Source organism: Lissotriton vulgaris, chromosome 3_1, assembly GCF_964263255.1.
Source record: "Lissotriton vulgaris chromosome 3_1, aLisVul1.2, whole genome shotgun sequence".
Classification (NCBI taxonomy): Eukaryota; Metazoa; Chordata; class Amphibia; order Caudata; family Salamandridae; genus Lissotriton; species Lissotriton vulgaris.
In genome coordinates, this window is record NC_141689.1 from 39,746,222 (window position 1) to 39,770,402 (window position 24,181).

The 24,181-nt window shown below is 44.0% G+C and overlaps 1 protein-coding gene across 1 annotated transcript in view; it reads right to left on the reverse strand.

Moving 5' to 3' along the window:
• Positions 1–412: 412 nt before the first annotated feature.
• LOC147725889 (long-chain-fatty-acid--CoA ligase ACSBG2-like) overlaps positions 413–24,181 on the reverse strand; it is a 380,881-nt gene continuing 357,112 nt past the window's right edge. The window contains exon 14 of the mRNA XM_086960034.1: positions 413–1,378. Coding sequence (XP_086816160.1) covers positions 1,284–1,378 — 95 coding nt within the window. The 3' untranslated portion in view covers positions 413–1,283. The remainder of the gene's footprint in view (positions 1,379–24,181) is intronic.

The following is a 24,181-nucleotide window of genomic DNA, read 5'->3' on the forward strand; positions in this document are numbered from 1 at the left end:
GTCACTTTAGGGACCATCTGCCTCTGTTTTCTGGCCCATTCGAGGGATCCGCAAGGAACTTACCATGAAGAACATACAGTTGATTAACTTTTCTCCGGACAGATTTATGCAGATTCATCAAACAGCACCAAAGTTGGCAGCAATGCCTTTACAATGGAACATCTGTACTAACCCTAACAATGCAGGGGCTATGGATGCAGCAACACAGTACATTTGGCTGTTGGCAGTAAAGACTCTTACAAAATTATAATGAAAGAAAAGCAGGTAATTGTGCCCCAGTGCAAACTACTGTTACAACGTACAGTCTGACACTGCTCTTTTAAGAAGTTTTGAAGCTTGCACTATCCCATGATACCCAGCAGGGAGTAGGGCAGCTCTGTTTCTTCAACCGCACAAAAATAGTCTCAAACAGTTTGGGCTGCATCCAAAGATTTATTTCAGATAGAATTCATTTTCACTATTGTCTTTTGACCTTTTAACATACTTTTTCTGGAAAGAAAGATGTTTCCCTGGCTTTGCCTGAAATTGTTTTCATATCCTGGTTTCCTTCACCCTCCATGCCTGCACTGTTTGTCAAATGAGGATAAGAGCAGCCTGTACTGTGTGTGTTCACTCAGTAAGTGCCTCTAGTAGAGCAGCGCTCACTGCTCTCTGCTGAAGTACTTCTAGGTCACTGAATACATAATGGGTGCCTCAGGCCTCATTCCTTTGCATGCAACACGACGACACTTGTGGGGATGCCCTGTATACGCAGGAACCAAAGAATGAGCAACCCAATATACCCTTGAGGGTTTGGGCAAAAGATATGATAGGGTATAAGTATCTTCAAGGGATTTTGTTATTATATATTTCAAACAGAAATTCAAACAGTACTTGGCGGCCTTGTTCACATAAGGCCGATAGTGCAAAGCAACAACCAGCAAATGTTCAGTCAATATACATAAGCCACCTCATGTGATCCAAAATAGAGGAAAGGGGAGAAGGTGTGTATGAAAAAATATTGTATTTAATACTCAAAAATCGATTGAGACAAGGGTACAGGTCTAAACTTGTATGAAATGTAGTTTGAACATTCAAAGCATTCACTGCAATTTAGTAGCTCATGAATATGCCCACAATGTACTCTCATAGACATGCCGAAAATTGAACTTGATTTGGCAGCACCAGGTAAGATTCCTGAAAGCAAAATAAATCAGCCAATCTGTCCTAGAAGCCTGAGGAGCCCAAGTATCTTCTCAGTTCCACCACAGTCTTGACTTGATATGGCAAATATCCTTAGTCTATTATTTCTCAGGATGGGACGACGCCTTATACATCTCATCAATGACCCCCTCATACTTCTTTAAGATGACATGTCGGTTCAGTTTCAATGTAGGACCTGTGGAAGGGAGGAACAAAGGAGGACAGTCCATGAAGAAGGGGTAGACAATTCATCAATATAAACCAAAAAATATCATTGTGACATATCAAAAATCGACTTACTTTATGTAGTTGTCTTAATCTAAGCGAGACTGCTGACTTCAGATATCAGAGTATTTTCCTGTCGAGTAAGAGAGCTCTTTAAATGGTTCGGCATCTACTACCTGCTAATCATTGACTATTTACGGTAGCTATTTCTTGGCTTCTCATGCTTTTATCCAGCGTCAGCAGTCTATTCTCCGGGCTGTTTGTGTCACAACTGGACACCCTAATTGGGGTATTGAGCCCTGGTTTTCCCAAAGCCAAGTGAAGAGCAGAACTTTCTTTGGTCACTACCACATTAACACCACCCGCATTCAATCACTCAGTACCCTAATATCACAACCACTCTCCCTCCAGGGAGTTATACTCAATGCCCCAACAGCACACTCGAAAATACGTCAATAGTAGATGTGCAAAAACTTTTAATAAAAAGATATTTTAAACAAAAGTTCTTTATGATAGCATAAAAAAAAATGTTTCAACACAAGAAATTACAAGAAATACATATCATATACAATATAGAATCTCGCAAATAACAGATAGCAGCAAAATAGTTATTGCTACCAATTACACAAAAAATGAGAGAAGGGAAAGACAATACACTTTGTCATAATAAAAAACACATTCGTGTGAAACAGTTATACAGACTAAAACCAGATACATTGACACTTGTAGGATATCTATGGTTCCAGCCCACTACGCACATTTTTTGTCAGAGGCGTCAACGCGTTTTGATGGTGTTGTCCAAGTTCATACCATCTTTAGCAAGACATAAATACAACTCTCATAGCTAGGAATATATTTGATCCTAATCGTAGTCCTGCACATTGAAACTAATATAAGTATAAGTCAGTCCTATATTGACATAATATTTAAAAGAGACACTTATAAAATCCTGACACTTAAATCTTAAAAATATCTACCCTATCAGATCTTATACTATACTGAAGACCAAACAAATTCATACTTGTGACATATATTGACCAAAGGGATGGGCAGACAAATAGAGTACTAAAAAAGCAATCCTAAGTACCATACACATACTACATTTTCCCCCCTATTCACAAAACATAATGTAGACAATACCCAGGGAACCCATATCATGAGTGTATAATCCCATCCCTATCATGCAGCATGTTAATAACAGCGATCTTACAATGTGTTATCTCCATGTCTAAGGTTACAAGTACCTACTGACCACAAAAGAGCATGTCTCAGCCTGCCGTTAATTACTGATTTATTGCCTTATATAAGGATTTAAAATCCTTAATCTAGTGTACATACACTGCTGTAAAGAAGAAGCAGAGCCAGTGGTAAGTTCCACGTATTTTATTCATATGAAACTCCTGACATCAAGGTACGTCTTCAATCTAGAAGTTCCTCGCTGCAACTGCCACCGCCAACAGTCATCCCTGCAAGGTTCTACTTTAGAACACAGGTACGTCATAGAAACCCAGGCATGGCTCGTGACAATGACAGTGGTGCGAGGCGAACACAGTTAAGTACAATAGGATAAGGGTTAACAATTGAAACACAACACATCTCCTTCTCAATAATAAATGAAAAACCCAAAGGAATGTACCAAGAGAGGCAGATAAGAAGGGTGGCAGCCTTGAAGCTAATCACACTAAAAATCCTGTAATTTGGCTGGTGGCTTCACAACCCTCCCGTACCTGCTCACCATGGGTTCACTCCGAAACATGCTGTTTTGAGACATTGCAATCAATCAATCAATCAATCACGTCATTTGTATAGCGCACTACTCACCCGGAAGGGTCTCAAGGCGCTAGGGGAGGGGAAAGTTACTGCTCGAACAGCCAGGTCTTGAGCTGCTTCCTGAAGGCAAGATGGTCTTGGGTTCGCCGAAGGTGGGTGGGGAGGGAGTTCCACGTCTTGGCTGCTAGGTAGGAGAAGGATCTTCCTCCGGCGGTGGCTCTGCGGATGCGTGGTACGGTGGCGAGAGTGTGGCCGGTCGATCGTATCTGGCGGGTGGGCGTGTAGAAGGTCATGCGGTCGTTGAGGTACTTGGGGCCCAGGTCGTGGAGAGCCTTGTGTGCGTGGGTGAGGAGTCTGAACGTGATTCTCTTGCTGACGGGGAGCCAGTGCAGGTCTCTCAGGTGTCCGGTGATGTGGCTGCGTCTGGAGATGTCGAGGATAAGTCGGGCGGAGGCGTTCTGGATGCGTTGGAGTCTTTTTTGAAGTTTCGCTGTGGCTCCGGCATAGAGGGTGTTCCCGTAGTCCAGTCAGCTGGTGACGAGTGCCTGGGTGACGGTCTTCCTGGTTTCCATGGGGATCCATCTGAAGATCTTGCGGAGCATGCATAGGGTGTTGTAGCACGAGGATGAGACGGCGTTGACTTGTCTGGTCATTGACAGGGAGGTGTCCAGGATGAAGCCCAGGTTGCGTGCATGGTCCGTTGGTTTGGGAGCGGTGCCCAGGGCCGGGGGCCACCAGGAGTCGTCCCAGGCGGAGGGTGATGATCCCAGGATGAGGACTTCCGTCTTGTCTGAGTTCAGTTTGAGGCAGCTGTTCCTCATCCAGTCGGCGACGTTTTTCATCCCTTCGTGTAGGTTGGCTCTGGCGGTGGTGGGGTCGCTGGCGAGGGAGAGGATGAGCTGGGTGTCGTCGGCGTAGGAGATGATGTTGAGGTTTTGCTGGCGTGCGATGGCTGCGAGGGGGTTCATGTAGATGTTGAAGAGGGTTGGGCTGAGTGAAGATCCTTGTGGTACGCCTCGGATCTGAACGGAGGGAAGTGGACTCTTTGGGTTCTTCCGGTGAGGAACGAGATGATCCATTCCAGAGCTTTTTCTCGAATTCCGATGTTGCTGAGGCGCTTCACTAGAGTTTGGTGGCAGACGGTGTCGAATGCCGCAGAGAGGTCCAGGAGGATGAGGGCCGCTGTTTCCCCGTTGTCGATCAGGGTTCTGATGTCGTCGGTGGCTGCGATCGGGGCGGTCTCGGTGCTGTGGTTGGCCCGAAACCCGGACTGCGAGGGGTCGAGGGATCCGTTTGTCTCGAGGAAGGCGGCCAGCTGTCTGTTGACGGTCTTCTCAATGACTTTGGCTGGAAAAGGAAGGAGCGAGATGGGACGGTAGTTCTTGAGGTCGGTGGGGTCCGCCGTTGGTTTCTTCAGGAGGGCGGTCAGCTCGGTGTGCTTCCAGCTCTCCGGGAAGGTGGCTGTGTGGAAGGAGGAGTTGATGGTGTCTCGGAGATGGGGTGCGATGGTGGCGTCGGCTTTGTTGAAGACGTGGTGTGGGCACGGGTCGGTTGGTGATCCGGAGTAGATGTAGTTCATCGTGCGGGTGGTGTCTTTGGTGCTGATCGGGAGGGTGGTGATGGTGGTGGTGGGCGTTGGTTCGGTGGTAGGGTGCGTGGTCTGTGCGTCGAAGCTGTTGTGTATGTCGGCGATCTTGCGGTGGAAGAACGAGGTGAGTGAGTTGCAGAGGTCTTGCGAGGGAGTGATGTCGTTGTTTCCGGCGCTGGGGTTGGAGAACTCTTTGACAATGCTGAAGAGTTCCTTGCTGTCGTGCGTGTTGTTGTCCAGTCGTTCTTTGAGTGCCGTCTTCTTGGTGGCACGGATCAGCTGATGGTGTTTGCGGATGGCGTGCTTGAGAGCGGTCCTGTTGTCTGTGGTGTGGTCGAGCTGCCAGGCTTTCTCGAGGGTGCGGCAGTTCTTCTTGGATTCCTTGAGTTCGTCGGTGAACCAGGGGGTTTTCTTGCTTCTGTGTCTGCTGGGAGGGTTCTTTAGTGGTGCGAGGTCATCCGCGCAGGCGGTCAGCCACTTGGTGAGGTTGCTGGCTGCTTCGTTGGGGTCCGTTGTGCTGGTGGCAATGTTCTGGCTGAGGGAGGCGGTGAGCTGCTCGGCGGTGATCTTGCTCCATGTAATGTAATGTAATGTATGTGTTCTTGTAAAGCGCACTGCTGCCCTGAGGCGTCGTGGCGCTGTAGACCGCTGGGGAACCCGTCCTGGCTATCCCTGTGAGATGGTCCCTACTGGGTATCTCCAAGGTGAAACCAGGCATCCCGGCGAATATGGGGGGCCGTTGTAGAGATGAGGCAAGCTAATGCCCAGAGTTGCCGAGTGTGATCCCTGGTTAGAGTAGGCACAGAGGCGAGAATTATCGAGTCCGCTGACCCTGGTCCACGACCCTGCCGCGTCGGGAATTGAACCCTGGTCCCGGGCCGTTCTTTGCTTCCAGGTCAGCCGCCTCTAACCAGTGAGCCACACCACTCCAGCATCGGCGGGGGACCTGTTGCGGGTGGTGGTGTGTCGTGTTTTTTTTTAAGCTGAAGTGGACGCAGCTGTGGTCGGTCCAGTGGAGTCCGGTGGTGCGGCTGAACAGGAGATGTGCTTGCTGGATGTGAAGACTGGGTCGAGCGTGTGGCCGGCGTAGAGGGTGGGGGTGTTCATCATCTTCAATTGGACAATCAAGTTCATCATTGGTATTACCAGTACTCTGATTATCTCTATCAACTCCCAATAATTCCTCACTCGAGGAAGCACGACTGTTCCCTTGAAAGGGTGTACTACCAGGTTCCCTTGAAAGGGTGTACTACCAGGAGCACTCTTACCCTCAGAAGGCGCATAACTTGTCCCCTGTGAGTAAGCACCCCTGCCAGCATCACCATCCAGAATCCAATTGTAGTTTGGGGAGGAGGAAAGATCTTGGTTATAAGAAATGCAATGAGGAGGTGAACCAACAACACCATCTTTACACAAAGACAATGATGAAAAATGGCAAGTTTTAACTGGATTTTAACTACAATGTTGTGTACCTCCCTGGCATAAAGAATCGGGTGGCAGACTGTTTGAGTCGGTTACCTTTACCCAACACAAATGATCAGACATAGCATTATTTTGCATTGCTAACATCATTGATGAGGTACCCTGCATATCACATTCTGATTGGACCACTGCTATGGAGGGAGATGCTACCCTTCTTGAAGTAAAGAAATATATAATGGCAGGCTGGCCTGTAAAAAGAAGTATTCCCAAACATTTGTACGCTTTTTGGGAACTGAAGGATGAATTATTCATTGAAGGAGAATTGATACTTAGGAATGGTAAGGTCAGTCCCCCCACATGTTTACGTACTAAACTCCTAGAGATCTGTCATGAAGGCCACATTGGCAAAGGGAAAACCAAAAGTAGAGTTAGAAACTCGTATTGGTGGCCTGGGTTTGATATGGAAATCGAAAGGACTGTCAGGGAACTGTTTGGCATGTGAGAATTCTGACAAATCTCAACACACAATGAGACCACCTCTTCAGCCACTTTCTAGTCCTTCCATGCCATGGGTCAGACTAGGCATTGATGTTTGTGGTCCTATATGGGAACATGGGGAACAATTGTATCTCATTGTCCTAGTGGACCATTTTTCTAAATGGCCTGAAGTGGAAGTTGCTCAGACGCGGACGCTAAGACTATTGTCAGTTTCTTACGGGAGTGGTTCCTCAGAGAAGGTCTTCCTATTTGTTTAGTTTCAAACAATGGCCCACAATTTGTATCCACCATTTTCAAGACATTCCTTAATGAAAATGGCATTTCTCATAAAACTACTTCTGTATACCATCCTGCTGGGAATGGGTCCGTTGAGAGATTTAATGGGGTGATTAAAGAAGTAATTCAATTGGTCAACCAAAATGGCCTCTCATGGAGAAAACAACTTATCCACAATCTGTGGGCTTTTCGTGTGACTCCCTGTGAGTCCACAGCTACGAGTCCTTTTGTACTTTTAAGAGGAAGAACCCCCATCATGAAAGATAGTGTGGGTTGGGCCACTCCTAAAAGAATTTGTTGGTCCCCTGTTAAAGTGAAAGAAAATCTACTACATTCACAAATGATGAGCAAGAAATACTATGACTCTAAACATGCATGCACAGAAGTTCACATTCAAGAGGGAGACAGAGTCAGAGTAAGGAAATCCAAGTTCACTAGCAAAGGGCATAGTCGGTATTCACAACCCATGGAGGTTAGTAGAGTTTTCTGTAACTCAGCCCTTTTAAGTGACGGCAAAACTTGGCATTTTTCATCATTGTCTTTGCGTAAGGATGGTGTTGCTGCTTCACCTCCTCATTGCATTTCTGATAACCAAGATCTTTCCTCTTCCCCAAACTACGATTGGATTCTGGATGGTGATGCTGGCAGGGGTGCTTACTCACAGGGGACAAGTTATGTGCCTTCTGAGGGTAAGAGTGCTCCTGGTAGTACACCCTTTCGAGGGAACAGTTGTGGTTGCTCAAAAGAGGAATTATTGGGAGTTGATAGAGATAATCAGAGTACTGGTAATACCAATGATGAACTTGATTGTCCAATTGAAGATGATGCAATGTCTCAAAACAGCATGTTTCGGAGTGAACCCATGGTGAGCAGGTACGGGAGGGCTGTGAAGCCACCGGCTAAATTACAGGATTTTGAGTGTGATTAGCTCCAGGGCTCCCCCCTTCTAATCTGCCTCTCTTGGTACATTCCTTTGGGTTTTTCATCTATTATTGAGAAGGAGATGAGTTGTGTTTCACTTCTTACCCTTATCCTATTGTACTTAACTGTGTTCGCCTCGCACCGCTGTCATTGTCAGGAGCCATGCCTGGGGTTCTATGACGTACCTGTGTTTTATAGTAGAACCTTGCAGGGATGTGGAGAAGTGTGGGTCAATGGTTAGAGCGGCAGACTCTGATGCAGAGCTCTGGCCTGGGACTAGGGTTCAATTCCCGCCTCAGCGGGTCTTGGGCTCAATTTCCTCAGACCTGATAATTCTCGCCTCAGTGCCTATTCTAATCATGGGTCCCACTCTGCAACTCTGGGATATAGCTTGCTCAATCTCCATCACGGCCCCAAAAGCGCTGGGATGCCTGGCTTTACCTTTGGGTTGCAGAGGAGGGGCATCTCACAGGGAGAGCCAGGAAGGGTTCCACAGCGGTATGCGTTGCAGCGCCAGGACACCCATGGGTATTAGTGTGCTTTACAAGTACAAATTACATTTACATTTTACATTACATGACCATTGGCGGTGGCAGTTGCGGCGAGGAACTTCTAGAGTGAAGACGTACCTTGGTGTCAGGAGTTTCATATGAATAAAATACGTGGAACTTACCACTGGCTCCGCATCATCTTTACAATTTGTACAGAAACTAGAAGGTGCATGTGTCACCGTAATAAAGGACAGTTCCCACTCGCGTGGGAGCTGGTTGGTGATGCTGTGACCTTCGCCTGGGACACTGAGGCTACTGCTGCTGCTTCGTTCACACTGCCGGTGAGATCGATTGCTTTCTGCCTGCCTTCTCATCCGCTTGCGATCTATGGTGGATGATTACTTATATGAGAGGAATTCTCCCCAAGTAAATTCAGTGCGCAGTTCCCGCCTCTTGCGTTCTCTCCAGTGCGGGATGACGTCACTGGAACGCACACGCTATGAACGCTAAGCATCCATTTTAACATTGCAATTGGCTGAGACTGCGCGTGCCACTTTTGAAAGTGACTCGCACATCTTTCACCGATCTTCTTCCATGGGAAACACCTCAGCGTGTTACTAAATGGTGACATGCACACCTTATACAAATATTATATATATATTTTCAGATTTTATTCTCTTCACTGCCACCCTTCAGCAGATTCTACGCGTGCCTTTACTACCAGTGACACGCACACCAGATCGTTACAGTTTCAATTAAACTGATCTGTGGCCTTTCAAACCTTCATGTGTGACCTTACGGTGACAAGCACACCGGAAATATATATTAATATTTCAGATATCCATTCTACATACGAAGTTAGCATGGAAGCAGTTGGTTCAGCTTGAGTCTACACAGCAGAGCTTTGCGTGTTATTCAACGGTAAAACGCACACCCGACTATTTGATGAGTGGTTTTAAAATGTGTGTCCTTCATTACGGTGATACATGCACCTTCTAGTTTCTGTTAAAGACAATTCCTTGTCATGCTGTAACACAATTTAAAGTAGGTTGGTTTTAAAGCGCTTTTAGCATTCATCCTTATTCCTTAACCTCTTCTACAGCATTATATTCTTCTAGTCCATTTTATATATTTTTTTCAGCCTATTCTCTATACTCCATGGCTTTGGACACTATATTGAACCTTTCACATCCACAGCCTTTCATTCCTTTAACAAGTGATGACGCCATCAAATGGGAAGATTGGCGAGAGTATTTTGAAAATTATATCTCAACTATTGAGGAGGAAGAAGTACTCACCCCTGAAAGGAAAAAAAAATGCTGCTCCATTGCTTAGGTGCCAAAGCTATGAAAATCTGCAATCGCATCAATAAAAAACCCAGAGCAGGAGATGTATACATGATTGCGTTGGAAGATTTAGCTATGTACTTCAAACCTACGATTTCGATTTCAGTTAACAGATACAAATTCTTCCAATGCAAACAAGCTCCTGAAGAATCAGGTGAGGATTTTGTTGCTGCGTTAAAGAATTTGGCACTCACCTGCAGGTTTGGCACACTGCATGACGAATTTATTCGGGACCAAATTGTTATGAGATCTTCTAATAAGCATATTCAAGAGAAGTTTTGGGCGAAGGGAGAATTACCACAAGAAGAGGTCATTGAAATTGTCAAATGTACAGAATTAACTGGTAGATGTGCTAATGCAGTTTTGCAAGAAGAGAAATCCAACACTGATGATAAATTCACCATTGCCAAAATCATTCCTTCTAAAAATTCTTACAATAAACCTCGTTCCAGTAATGTACAAAAGAAAGATACTAGCCTTAAGACTAAACTGTCTGACGATAGAAAATGTTTCAGATGCGAAAGTAGATAACATTTAGCTAATGATAAAATGTGTCCGGCACTGAAACAAAAATGTTCGAGATGTGGGTTGACTGGGCATTTTTCTGCAATGTGTAATAAGAAACAGAAAGGAGGGAGGAATGTAAAGATGGTGGTACCAGAGGAACATGATGATGCAGGTTCATCGGATGATGAAGATATGAGTTTATTTGTATTGAACATTGATGATATGTCAAACAAAAAGGAGAAACCAATATGTCACTTAATATTGAAAATGTGGATATCTCAATTGTTGCTGATTTGGGGTCTCCTTATACCATTGTAAATAAGAAGGTGTGGTTGGAAAAATGTGTTCCTGTTATTGGCAGAGAGTTACTGAACCCTGATATATCTCCTAAAACATTCACAGGGGAACCTATTGAAATTCTCGGTTTCAGGGATTTGCAGTTTCAATTTAAATCGTGCCAAATGTTAGGAAAGTTGTATGTCTCTAGGGTTGGTCCTTCTGTTCTAGGGTGGATCGACGAAGGAGAGCTTGGTATAATTCTAGACCCTAACATCTCTGATATTGTACTGGTGTTGCAAACTGAAGAAGATTATAACAGCTTCATAGTCAAAAGGTATCCCAGAGTATTCTCTGAAGAGATAGTAAAACTTAAGGGATTTGTTCATGAGATTAAGCTCAAAGTAAATGCTGTCCCTTGCCTACATAAATCTAGGAACATCCCTTTTTCTATCATTGGTGAAGTAGAAGAAGAACTTATGAGACTACAAAAGACTGGTATCATCGAGCCTGTAGAGTCTGCCGAGTGGATTTCCCCGTTGGTTATTGCCAAGAAATCCAATGGTAAACTCCGTCTATGTGTGGACCTTAGTGACCTAAATAAAAACATCTTGGTAGATCAATTTCCTCTGCCAAGAATTAGTGAAATGCTGTCCTACACTAATGGTGCAAAGTGGTTCTCCACAATTGATTTAAGCTCGGCCTACCACCAGGTGGCGCTTCATCCCAAGTGCAGAAGTCTCACCACTTTCATAACGCCATTGGGATGCTTTAGATTTAAGAGAGTAACATTTGGACTGGCCTCGGCTGCGGCCATGTTCCAAAGATTGATGCGCACACTCATTAAAGAAGAACAGAATCTCCTCATTTTTCGGGATGATATTATGGTAACGGGCACCAACAGGAAGGAACATGATGAGAATTAAACAGAGTGTTGTACATACTTGACCACCATGGTACGTCTTCAATCTAGAAGTTCCTCGCCGCAACTGCCACCGCCAACGGTCATCCCTGCAAGGTTCTACTATAGAACACAGGTCTGTCAAAGAACCCCAGGCATGGCTCGTGACAATGACAGCGGCCCGAGGTGAACACAGTTAATAGGATAAGGGTTAACAAATTAAACACAACAACTGCTTATCAAAATGTTCTTGTTTTGATCTGTACTGTCCTTTATTTTTTCTGAAAATGCTGATTTCTATACACCAAATAACTTTGTGCTGTTCAACAATGGCCACTAGATTGCTGTGGTTCTTGTTACCGTCTCCATTGCGGGCAGTCAGGGGAGAGCATGTCTTCCCAGTCCTCTCTTTCTGTCCATAACTTCTCTAAAAGAGACCTGTGGCCTGCACAGTGACCACACAAAGGAAAGTGCACTGGATGTAATGGGGGATATGTGTTTTTAGATCTCATATTATATTCAAATTGTTCATTGATTCATCAAATGCATTTGTCTATCCTCTCATGACTCTTACTGTCCATCTGTTATTTATCACATTTTCACGCAATCATTCATCCTCTATTTGCCGCCCATTCATCCTAGTCCACTTATCCAATCACACATACATTGAGTCATCTGTCTGTCTTTGTATTCCTTTTCCTTCATCCATCCGCCCGCACATTTACTGATACAGCCTTATAGTCATAAATCCCCCACTTGAATTAAATCATTCTGGTATTTATCATTCCTCAGATTTCATTCACACATGTTCACATGCTCATTCATTCTCCGGTTGCCCATACATCCTCACACATTAGTTAATCCATGCCTCTCAAAGTCATTCATTCAGTCATTCATCCATCCATCCTGGTTCAATTGTCTGTTTATCCACAAATCATCCCACAACTATCGCTCCATCCTCAAAATCTCATGCACTGACTTTTTCAATGCTTTTTTTACAATATTAGTTAATCGAGCAGTTGCACATTGTTTTCACTGCTGTGGCTGCTGCAATTATTGCCCAGACAGAGACAGTGGCAGGCCTGTCTTCGACCCCGCTCTATAATTACATTCCAGAAACCTCTCCTCTGACCTGCCTGTGTCTGGGAACTCGATGTTTCGTGTACAACGAGAGCCATCTTTAGAAATCTAGAACCAAAGCCCTTCACTTACAGTGTTTCTTTAAGAATGCTTAATTCACTCTGCCATATGCTTTTTCACCACATAATGGTGTTTGGTTGCAGCTTTAAAGGACACGGATGGTTAAAGTTGTTTTAATGTATGTACAAACATTGACCACCGAGTTCAAGCAGCGAGGTCCAACTAACATTGTTTTAACCTCTGCTTGATGTTGGCGCAGTCTTCACTGCCTGGGCAAGGTTCTGGTTGCCTAGGCTAATAATGACCTAAGAAAATTCCATGTTTCATAACACTACCATCACTAAGCCACAACACATCTCTCCCCCCAACAATATTTACATAAGGCAAAACTTGAATACTAAAATACAAATAATATAGTGATACACGCTAATTGCATACAATTGGAATGAGAAAATATTACATTGAGAAAACGGGTATAATCAATACTTAATCAGTCACATAGTCATTGAGCCGAGCTGGTTTGACCCTTGCTCTCCGAGCACCATTATCATCCATAGATTTCTCCATCAAATTCCCTTGTGCATCTGAATTTTTAGCTACAAACGGTTCAATAAAGGTTCCAGATTTGTTGTCAAAAAAAGTAGTCACCCGCATCATGTTTCACAAATCACCTGAATCCAATACAACCACATTTTTCTTCACCTCAGAAATAAAGAAAGCCCCATGAACTTTGAACGCCCGCTACAATAACCCAGGATTCCTGACCAACACTTGTCACCAACCGTATATATATACTCGCATACAGAATGTGTTTTTATCAAATTGAGCCTTATACTTTTCTTATTGTTTCATTTTGCGAAAACTCAGATCTTGTTGAGAATGAGACACCTCTCCTTTCCCAACATTTAAACTCAGCCATGCAACATTTAAATTCAGCCATGCAACATTTAAATTCAGCCATGCTGAATAAGTTTATTGTGTGGCTTCCTGCCTCTCAATGCAGCAAATGATGACATCCAAGTTATCCCAATCCGAGTGTTGCTATGATCCCACCATGTGTCTCTTAACACATTTTTCAACAAATTTTGAGTAGTTTAGCACTTTGTGCACAAATCTTCACAATCTTGTTCATTCTTTCCGCCAAACCATTAGCGTGCAGTGAGTACAAAGCTGTCTTGAAGTGTACCATAGATAACTTCTTGAGAAAACAGTTGGTACACCTTCAAGAGAGAATTCCTCAGTAACAAACTCAAACAATTCCTCAGTAAGATACTCAATCACTGTTCTTGTGTTTACACAGATCCTACACATGTTTGACAACCCACTTGGAAGTGCACCTCACTAATAACAAAACATATTGTTCACTTCCAGCCAAAAGTTCAAAAGGCCCTGCTTTGTGTAGTCCAAGCTTGGACCAAGGCTCTACTCAAATTTCAACAGCAGCTAATGGAGCAGTTCTAGTTTTTCTTCTCTTGTCATTGTTAGAGCACTGCCAACAGTCTTTACCAACTCCTCGACTTGGCGATCCAACCCCGGTAACCAATACCGCTCTCGTACCTAGCCTTGGTCAATTTTCTCCTAAGTGTCCTTCATGTGCCAAATTAATTAGCTTGATTTTTAAGTCACTGGGTGCAACTACTTTGTTACATCTCAGAATCTTTCCCTCAGCCACGCACAACTCATCCTTCATATTGACAAAGCCTTTCAAAGCATCTGGTATGTTTTTATTATCTGGCCATCCATTCACAATGTACTCCTTTAGAGCCCCAAATGTGTTAGTAATAGACTACTCCTTTTCTATAACTACAGACTCACACACGCAACCAATCGGCGAGTTGTCACAGCAAGAATCCTCTTGATTGATTGGAAACCTTGACAAACAATCTGCCTTATTATTCTTAGAACCTAGAGCATATTGCATTGTTAAATTGAACTCTGATAATCCATCGCTTATTCTGAGAGATAAATTCTCTACATCTCTGCACGTAAAACTCTGAGAAAGTGGTTGATGGGCAGACTTAATAATGAAAGTTTTCCCCACAAGTAAAATTTAAAATGAACAATGGCCCAAAATACAGCCAACATCTCATGTTCTACTACTGAGTATCTTTCCTCAGCACCCTTTTAAGAGCAAGAAGCTATAGACACCACCTTCAGTTCACCATCCACTATCTGAGATAACACAGCACCCAACCCCTAGATGCTAGCATCCGTAGATACAATGATTCTCATCAGAGTGTCGTAGCGTTGGTAATTTTGCAATGTTGTCTTTATTCCACCAAATGGTGCTCCGCATTCATTCATTTTACTTATATGTGGAGCTTTTTCCAACAACAATCTCAAAGGTTGCAATAAGCTAGCAAAATGTGGAATAAACTTTTAGCATAATTCTGCCAACCCCATGAATGAACGCACTTGATCCTTGTTCTCTGGCATGGGTGCTTACACAATATGGGTAGCCAAATACAGTTACGGATTCATCCTTTCCCCTGAAATTGTATGTCCCAAATAGGTTACTGAAGTCACAAGAAATTTACATTTCTCTCTCTTTCTCATCAGACCAGCCTCTTGCAATCATTCCAGCACTTGTCGCAGCGCTCATCATGCTCTTGTTGATCTTTGCCGTACTCAAAAACATTGTTCTAGTAAAATAACACCTTATGAAGTCCCTCTAGACCCTTCTTCATAACCCTTTGGAACAAGCAGCTGCAGATACTAGTCCAAACGGCATGCAGATGAACTGCACCCAATTGGGTTACAAAAGATGTTAAATATCTGGATTCAGGATGAAGCAGAACCTGGTAGTAAGTAAGTGAAACATTTAGCATCCTTTTTCAGAGCCAACGTTTTCAAGATATTAGTCAATGGCTGCCTGTCCATCCATATGTGTTTCTTAAGTCCACATAAATCCGCACACATCCTAATCTCTCTTCCACCATCCTTTGGAGCCAAAATCACTGGGGCTAGCAATTCTGAGCACTCTAATTCCTCAATCATGCCCAGGTCCAACAATCTCTTCAATTCTTATTCAAGAGAATCCATCATTAGATGTGGCACATTCCTCACTTTGCTCACAAACTGTACCATTCCAACTTTTGAATTAATTTTATATTCAAAATGTTTTAACTGCCCAAATCACTACAGAAACCTTGGGAATTTGGTACACCTGGCAATTCCACCACTAAGAGAGACATCGCCTTTTCCGGTGTATTTGGATTTAGGGTTAGTCCCATGTCTCTCTGATGGCCCAATCCTTAAAGATTGGCACCCCTCCTGGCAACATATACTTTCCAGACTGTCTCCCGGTCTGCAAATTTAATTTTCATGACAGCAAACTGGAGGATATCAATTCTCACTCCATCATATCATTCAGGGTTGATGTCAGATGGAGATAACCCAACGTCATCATACCAAACACCAACTCGGATCTCTTGTCACCTACCATGATGTATGGGGACCCTGAGTCAGCCAACACAGATAATTCTTTTCTCTCTACTGTGATCTCACATTCAGGCACATCCGATGGGATCCGCCTAGTACACCGTCATCTCTGACACTCAACACATACTTCTTTTCCTCTTCAACACAGTTTGCACTTTTTGTCTTAGTTCCTCTACACACCCTGGCATAATGCCCCTTCTTCCCACATTTTTTCATGTTGCAAATTTCGCAAAACAAACAGGACTATTAGAGAGATGTCCCTCACTATCATACCTAAAACATTTCATAATACCACTATTCCTGTAGGTATTGGTATTCTCATTGCTATGATAATTCTTTTGATTATCACCACTGACACTTTTCTTAGACTCTTCACTCTTGATCACACTATTTTTTTATCTCAGGAATAGCAGATTCCTCTTCATGACTGCCTTTATCCTTATCCTCTCTCGTTTCACGTATCCACCCACTGGTATTCTTCATATGTACAATGGCTATGGCTGCTTCCACATCTTCTTAGATGTTTCTCTTGCATCTTCATGTTGTTGGTACATCTGACAATCTGAACCCATAACTATGGAATCAAACCAAATTTGCAGGTAGGGGCTAATATTTTCAAGGATGCCACATAACTCCAGATTTTCTCCTGTTTTGCCTATGCAAGTGTGAGAACCGTGTGCCTTTTCAATTCAACATTTATTTGAGAACCAAAACGATTCTCTTGCATCAACACAGATATACCGTATATATTGTCTGATTCACTTTCCCATCCCTGACAGTGATCTGATCCAAACTCTCATACACATTCTGCCACCAATACCCATATTATGTAGCAAAATTGCCTGTTACCTGACACCAAAATAACTTCACCGCCAATTGCAACGGAATATGAATTGAAAAGCTGCTTCCAACTTTTCCAAGGCAGAATTGGAACCCCCTCATCCGACAAATACTGTGGTGACTGAGTCATGTTTGCCACAGTCATAAGTTCTGTTAAACAACTGTCCAAGCTAAGGATAACAAATATAAACATTGAATATTGTCAGAAATATAAGCAACAAAATAATTATTCTTCATATCGCCAAACCTGCAAATCAAAAAAACATTAGGCAAACCATAAAGAAACACTCATGGCAAAGCAATACTTGTTCAGAGATATGAGTAAAAGAAAAGATACAAAAATATTCTCCAAATACCCAAACTTGCAAATAAAGAAATATATGAAAGCAATCTATATGTGCATTGTTTTTGTTTCCTTCTCAAGATACTGTTCAGCCCCAAAATATTCACACAGCTCCACACCGATTCCCAATGCAGCCAGATTTTTTAAGGAATCTAATCTTACTTCATTTTTACTTGTTTCCACTGCCAAGACTTTTCTCCAACCCTTCTGTGATTTCTAACACATTCTCAATATATCCACTGCACTTGCCACATCATGATCTACTGTGACGCCTACACGCGCCTGAACCGGCCGATGCATCCACATAAATTACTGCCGACCATACACTGCTCAATCCGATCCAAAATGGCCATGATGGACGTGACGGTTGTAATGTTCCCACGACGAGACAATACTGCTTCAAAATGGCCGGTGGTGACACTACAGCTGTGCTGATTCTATGTCAGGACCAGAGGCTTCAGATTATGCTTTCTCAATTTCTTTACTGACTCAACAGCAGCCAATGAAAATAAAGTACATTTGTAAAAAACATAATTTCCCATGAGGCTTTGAACCACGCCACCTCAAACAACCAATAGAAACACATCATAATGAACAAAATAGAGAGGCACCATTTTGGCTTCCTCTTTCTTTGCTGCTCCACATTCAAGATAAGTGCCTCTCTATTTGATTCCACGTTGTATCACTTGCTGATTAATAGTGATTATTTACGTTATATGCACTGTTATTGTATTGATGTTGAATATACGTGTTCTTTGATTTAGCTTTTTTCACTCAAGGAGCGCGTGTTGCTCTGTAGTTTGGTTTTCCCCCTTTGTACTCCTTTCCGATTGCTGCCTGTAAGCGCTGCTTGCGCTCACCTGTTCGCGCCTTGCGCTCAGGCTGGGACTGCCCCCCCCCCACACAGTGAGACGCACACTGGAACCTGACCGAGGGCATAAGGTGGCAGTTACCCCAGATATTGACTCTATGATGACCACCTTTTTGAAGAAATAAAAAAAGACCCAAAAAAGGGTATCGACCGCGCCCCACAGGCATGTCGGGAAAAAGTGTTGGACATTGCCGGCCCTTTGGCCAAAATTCTTGAGCTAGCCCTTCAGGCGCAAGAGACTGGAGCCGCTATTCATCCCGAGTTCCTGGTTGAGTAGACCCAGAGGACAATCTTTCTCCTTGGAAACGCTGATTGCGTCCTGTCCTCCGAACGCCGCAAATCCGTACTCTTGAGAATCGACCCGCAACTTGTGGAGATAGCTGCAGCCAAGCTGGGCCCGCTGGCCGAGGGACAACTATTTGGCGAAAAGTTCGTCAAGGACATAGCCAAATTTCTTAGTACATTGGCCTCCTTGGACAATTCCCAATCTTCTTTGAAAAGAGTCTTCCACCAGGTCTCTGGTAGGGCCAGTCGTGGCAGGGGATGCTTGACCGGCGGCTACGTCAATCCCAGTCCTCAGAGAGGTTTTGCCCCTCAGCGCAGGGGGTACACCCATGAGCCAGACCAAGTGGGCTTTTATCCATCCAGGTTCCACGGTGTCCAAGGCCGCTTTCACAGAGGTGTTAACTGAGGTTACAAAAACTTCAACACCCAGTCATCTGGTAAGTCCCTTGCTGTTTCCAATGATCCCCCTCGGGGGCAGATTGTTAAATTTTTTTGTGAATTGGACACATCTGACCATGGATGCGTGGATTCTCCACACGGTCTAAGAACACCAGATAGAACTTCTAGATTTCCCTTTTCAGCTGACCCCTCCTCGTCCTCTCCTTTTTTCCCTTCAAGAACAGAATTTTATAGACTCTGAACTTCAAGATCTTTTGGCCAAGCAAGCTATTGCTGTAGGACCCTTCATCCCCGGAGGGTTTTTCAGAAACGTTTTCCTGGTCTAAAAGAAAGGAGGAGGTTAGAGATTGGTTCTAAACCTCACAGACCTCAACCCGTTTGTGATGTACAGGCATTTCAAGATGGAAGGAATCCATCTATTGAGAGATCTCTTGTTAGAACAGGGCTGGATGGTCTGATTGGAAGTGAAGGATGCCTATCTCACAGTCCCCATTTGCCCTTCTCATCAGAATTTCTTCAGTTCCAATGGAAAGGGCAATGGTACCACTATCGCACACTGCCTTTCGTCCTGTCATCAGCTACATGGGTATTCACCAAGCTGTTAATGCCGGTTGTAACCCGGCTTCGATAAATGAGAGTGCGCATTATCGTCTACCTCAACGACATGCTACTCCTGGCCCAGGACCGAAGCCTTCTCCTTACTCATTTAGAATGGATGATGTCCCTGTTACAGGAGTTAGGTTTCATCATAAACTCCTAAAAATCCATGGTCATACCGAGCCAGCAGGTAGACTTCCTAGGGTTTCAGATAAATTCAGTACCTGCCCAACTGCTTCTCCCCTTGACCAATCTCAGGTCTTTCAAGCGAGAGATCAGGAGCACCCTGTCCAAACAGATGATGTAATTGTGAGTCTTAGAGAGAATAGTGGGCCTCCTGGCATCCTCTATCCAAGCCATATTTCCAGGTCCCCTACATTACCGAGCCTTGCAACGTCGCAAGATTTACTACATACCAAAGAGGTTTTCTTACAAGCACCTAATTCCCCTGTCTCCAGAAGCTCGGGAAGAACTTCTCTGGTGGCTGGAGCACATGGCAGCTTGGAAGAGCGATTTTTGGCGCCTCTCCAGACGTCAAAAGTAAAGTATGATGCCAGCCGCTGGAGCTGGGGCGCTCAAAGTAGAGACTTTTGCACCGAAAGACGCTGGTCAGCCGATGAGGTAAAGTTGCACATCAACTGCCTCGAACTGCTTGCAGGCTCCTTTGCCATAAAATTAGTATCTCCTGTGAAGAGCAATTGTTGCATCCTTTTATGGATGGACAATGTGTCGGCGGTAAGATACATCAATCGCCTAGGAGGAACGAGATCTTGTATGATGGCCAACATAGTAAAGGAGTTCTGGCACTTTTGCCTGGACCACAAGATCAATGCCATAGCAAAATACCTGCCGGACAAGTTAAAACAGGTAGCGGATTGGAACTCCAGATTCCTGAGGGATTACAGCGACTGGAGGGTTTGTCCTTCCTTGTTTGTGGAGATCATGGGTATGTGAGGTCCCTGCAAGATAGATTTCTTTGCATCCCGACTCAATGCCCATCTCCCACAATTCTTCAGTTGGAGACCGGACCCGATGGCTATGGGAACGGATGCATTCCTCCAGCATTGGGGGTCTCAGAGGAACTATGCCTTTCCTCCCTTTGGTCTGACCCCGAGAGTGGCGGCCCTAGTCCGTCCTCAAGCGGCTTCAATAGTGTTGGTGACACCCTTGTGAAAGACTCAGTCCTGGTTTCCGACACTATTGGAGTTGTAAGTGGATTTACCCTTTCAGATTCCTGTATTCCAGAGGATTCTACAGGACCCAGTGGGAGCTCCCCATCCGCTGGTCCTGCAGAACCAACTGTCCGCATGGTGAGGACACTCTCAGGAGACACGAGAGCATTGAAGGCCTTTCACCGGCAGCAGGCGGCTTTATACAGCAAGCTTGGGCTCCATCCACCCGCAAAAGGTATTCAGCTTCCTGGAAGCGATGGGTGGGTTGGTGCCTTCAATGGCAGGTGGATTCTGTGGATCGGATGTAAAAGAAGTCTTGAATTTTCTGTTAGAATGTGCTGAATCTGGTCTCTCATACAGGTCAGTTAACAATTTCAGATCAGCACTTTCGGCAGGGCATAATCTCATTGATGGTAAGCCTGTGGAGATGCATTCCCTAGTGTGTTAAATGCTCAAAGGTATTAGGGTGGGTAACACACCACGTCCCAGGTATTCCACTTTATGAGACGTTTCTAAAGTTTTGTCCTTACTGGAATCTTGGCCTGATAATAAAGATTTATCATTGAAGCAGTTATCGGTCAAACTCACAATGTTGTTATGTTGATCTCATGCCGCAGAGTGTCTGATGTGTGTGCTTTGGATCTGGCCCGAAGAATGTTCCCTCCGCAGGGTGTCTCTTTCATCATTACGAGATGGACCAAAACCATGTCACATTCGGTTGAGTACCCTGCTTTTCCACACAATGATAAGTTATGTGTTTTGCAATGTTTAAATGTTGATGAAGAGTGCACTCTTGTGCATAGGTCTGAACCGTTGGGTCAATTGTTGTTAGCGATACAAAAACCCTTTAGACCGGTCTCAGTGGCCACCTTGCCTAGGTGGGTAAGATGGGTTATGTCAGAAGCAGGCATTGATATTTCTGTATATGGTGCTCATTCTGCTAGAGGTGCCATGGCCTCTAAAGCATACATGCTAGGCTCTCGTTTAGAGGACATCTTGAAAGCTGCTGACTGGTCTTCAGATTCTATGCTTAAGGTGTTTTATTACAAACCTATTTCGCATGTTTCATCGGTTGTAATTGATGAGCTTTGCACCAGCATAATCTGAAGCCTCCGTTCCTGACATAGAATACAACATTTTCCAGCTATTGCAACAAGAATTTTAGATTATATTAAGGACACGGAGGAGAGATTTATCCCACCCGTTGGGACAGTTAATATCAGCTGCTATGTTGTCTGATTTCTATACTATATGCTTTGTTAATACCCACCCTGAGCCATTAAACCTTGTGGATTTCTATTGTCAAACTTGTTTCTATTTTCAGTGAACGATTCTAAACAGAATAAAGTTTCTGCTACTTCTGGAGACGGATCACCTTGTTGCTGGAGGATGGATGTGGCTCCCAGGATTCATGGAGGATATTCTCTGTTGAGAATTATATCTGCTGTTATTTCTCTCCATTGAGAGTTGGAACTGTTCTTCATTTTCAAGATTATAGACTGGTTTGCAAAGAAAGAGGAAGCCAAGATAGGCGCCTCACTATTTTGTTCATTATGATTGTGCTGTCAACACTGACCTAGGCAATATTCTAGTTGCCTAGGCTAAGGATGCCCTAAGAAACTTACTTCCATGTTTCATAAAATTACCATCACTAAGCCACAACAAATGGCAAAAACATGGCTCTCTTTCCCAGTTTGTTCGCTGCATCAATGAGGTGAATGACTTTTTGGTGTAGTCCTCTGCGTTTTGCAATTAATCCCACCTGGTATGTGTGTATTAGCTGGGGCACTAAGATGATTGACTAACACATTTAAGAGAGATAGGATAGATGCCTGTTGTAAATGGTTTTAGTAATTAGCAGGGCACTTCTTAGTAAGTTACAAGATAGATTTATTAAGACACAGCAGAGCGTACACCTCACCAGCTGATCAGACATCAACTGACAAGAGTGGAACTCTCAAACAGTACAAGGTAGAATGCACACAGGTATTCAGGGAGGCTGTGGAGTTGGAAACACGAAAGAAGGACTAATGACCAGAGGTGGCCATCTTGTGAGCATCACAAGTATACTACAATACCCTTGTTTCTGCTATTGGTTGTTTGAGGAGGCGTAGTTCAAAGCCTCATGGGAAATTATGTTTTTGACTAATGTATATTATTTTCATTTGCTGCTGTTGAGTCAGTAAAAAAATTGAGAAAGCATAATCTTCGCCTCTGTGGCCTTAAAAGAATCTAAAATTCTTGTTGCGATAGCTGGAAAAGTTTGTATTCACAGTTGCCAATGGTGCACACAGCAGGCCTTCGCGATGCAAAACCTCGTCACAGCCTTAATTCCACATGAAGAAAACCGTGATCCTTCTGCATTACGTCACGATTGGGCCCAAGGCTTCAACTGCCATTGTTAATACTGCTGCTGCCACAACAAATGGCTCCTCTGCTTTTATGTCACTATTGGGCCTGTGGTGCCACCACAATCCTCACCACTGCTCTCACCATGATTTTCACCTCAGCTGCAGTCACACAAAAAATGTTCTCTGATGCTTCAATGTTTCTCCTATTTCAGTGTAATTGTAGTCACTTTGGCCAGGGACCTGAAGTAATTCCTGGTTCGATCCACTGTAGCCTGAGTGTCATCAATGAAGATGGGTTCATGGGGAAACTGGTGGTCGTACTCTTGTCTCCAGCAGGCACTCGTCCCCAATCTTAAGTTGTTGGAATAAAGGACACAAATGCTTAATGTATCTTCTCCGGTTTCTTTAATGTTGGTACAATCATTGCCCACGAGCCCGTTTAAGCAGCGAGATCAAACTGACAATGTTTGAAAGTCTGCTTGACGTTGGTGCACTGAGCATTGTGCTGTCAACACTGACCTAGGCAAGATTCTAGTTGCCTATGGTAAGGATGCCCTAAGAAACTTACTTCCATGTTTCATAAATTTACCATCACTAAGCCACAACAAATGGCAAACACATGGCTCTCTTTCCCAGTTTGTTTGCTGCATCAATGAGGTGAATGACTTTTTGGTGTTGTCCTCTGCGTTTTGCAATTAATCCCACCTGGTATGTGTGTATTAGCTGGGGCACTAAGATGATTGACTAACACATTTAAGAGAGATAGGATAGATGCCTGTTGTAAATGGTTTTGGTAATTAGCAGGGCACTTCTTAGTAAGTTACAAGATAGATTTATTAAGACACAGCAGAGCGTACACCTCACCAGCTGATCAGACATCAACTGACAAGAGTGGAACTCTCAAACAGTACAAGGTAGAATGCACACAGGTATTCAGGGAGGCTGTGGAGTTGGAAACACGAAGGAAGGACTAATGACCAGAGGTGGCCATCTTGTGAGGATCACAAGTATACTACAATACCCTTGTTTCTGCTATTAGGGAACTACTGTGCCTGTTTCTGCACAGTTTCTGCAATGTTCTGACTTAAGGCTAATCACACAAGGATTTAAGAAAAAAGCAGGAAGAGATCTGATAGCCACCAGTACTTTTCACTGAAATAGATACACTGCCCCCTGATGTGTTGCGGGGCTTTGTCAAGCACCTAATTCCATTCTTCTCCCCCTGGTAATTGTCCTGTTGCCTTTTGTTTATCTGTGTTTCTCTGGAATTCTTTTTGGCCTAGATTTGGAGCATAAATTGCAGCTAGAAAAATAATAACCCCTTGCAGCTGCTCAACAC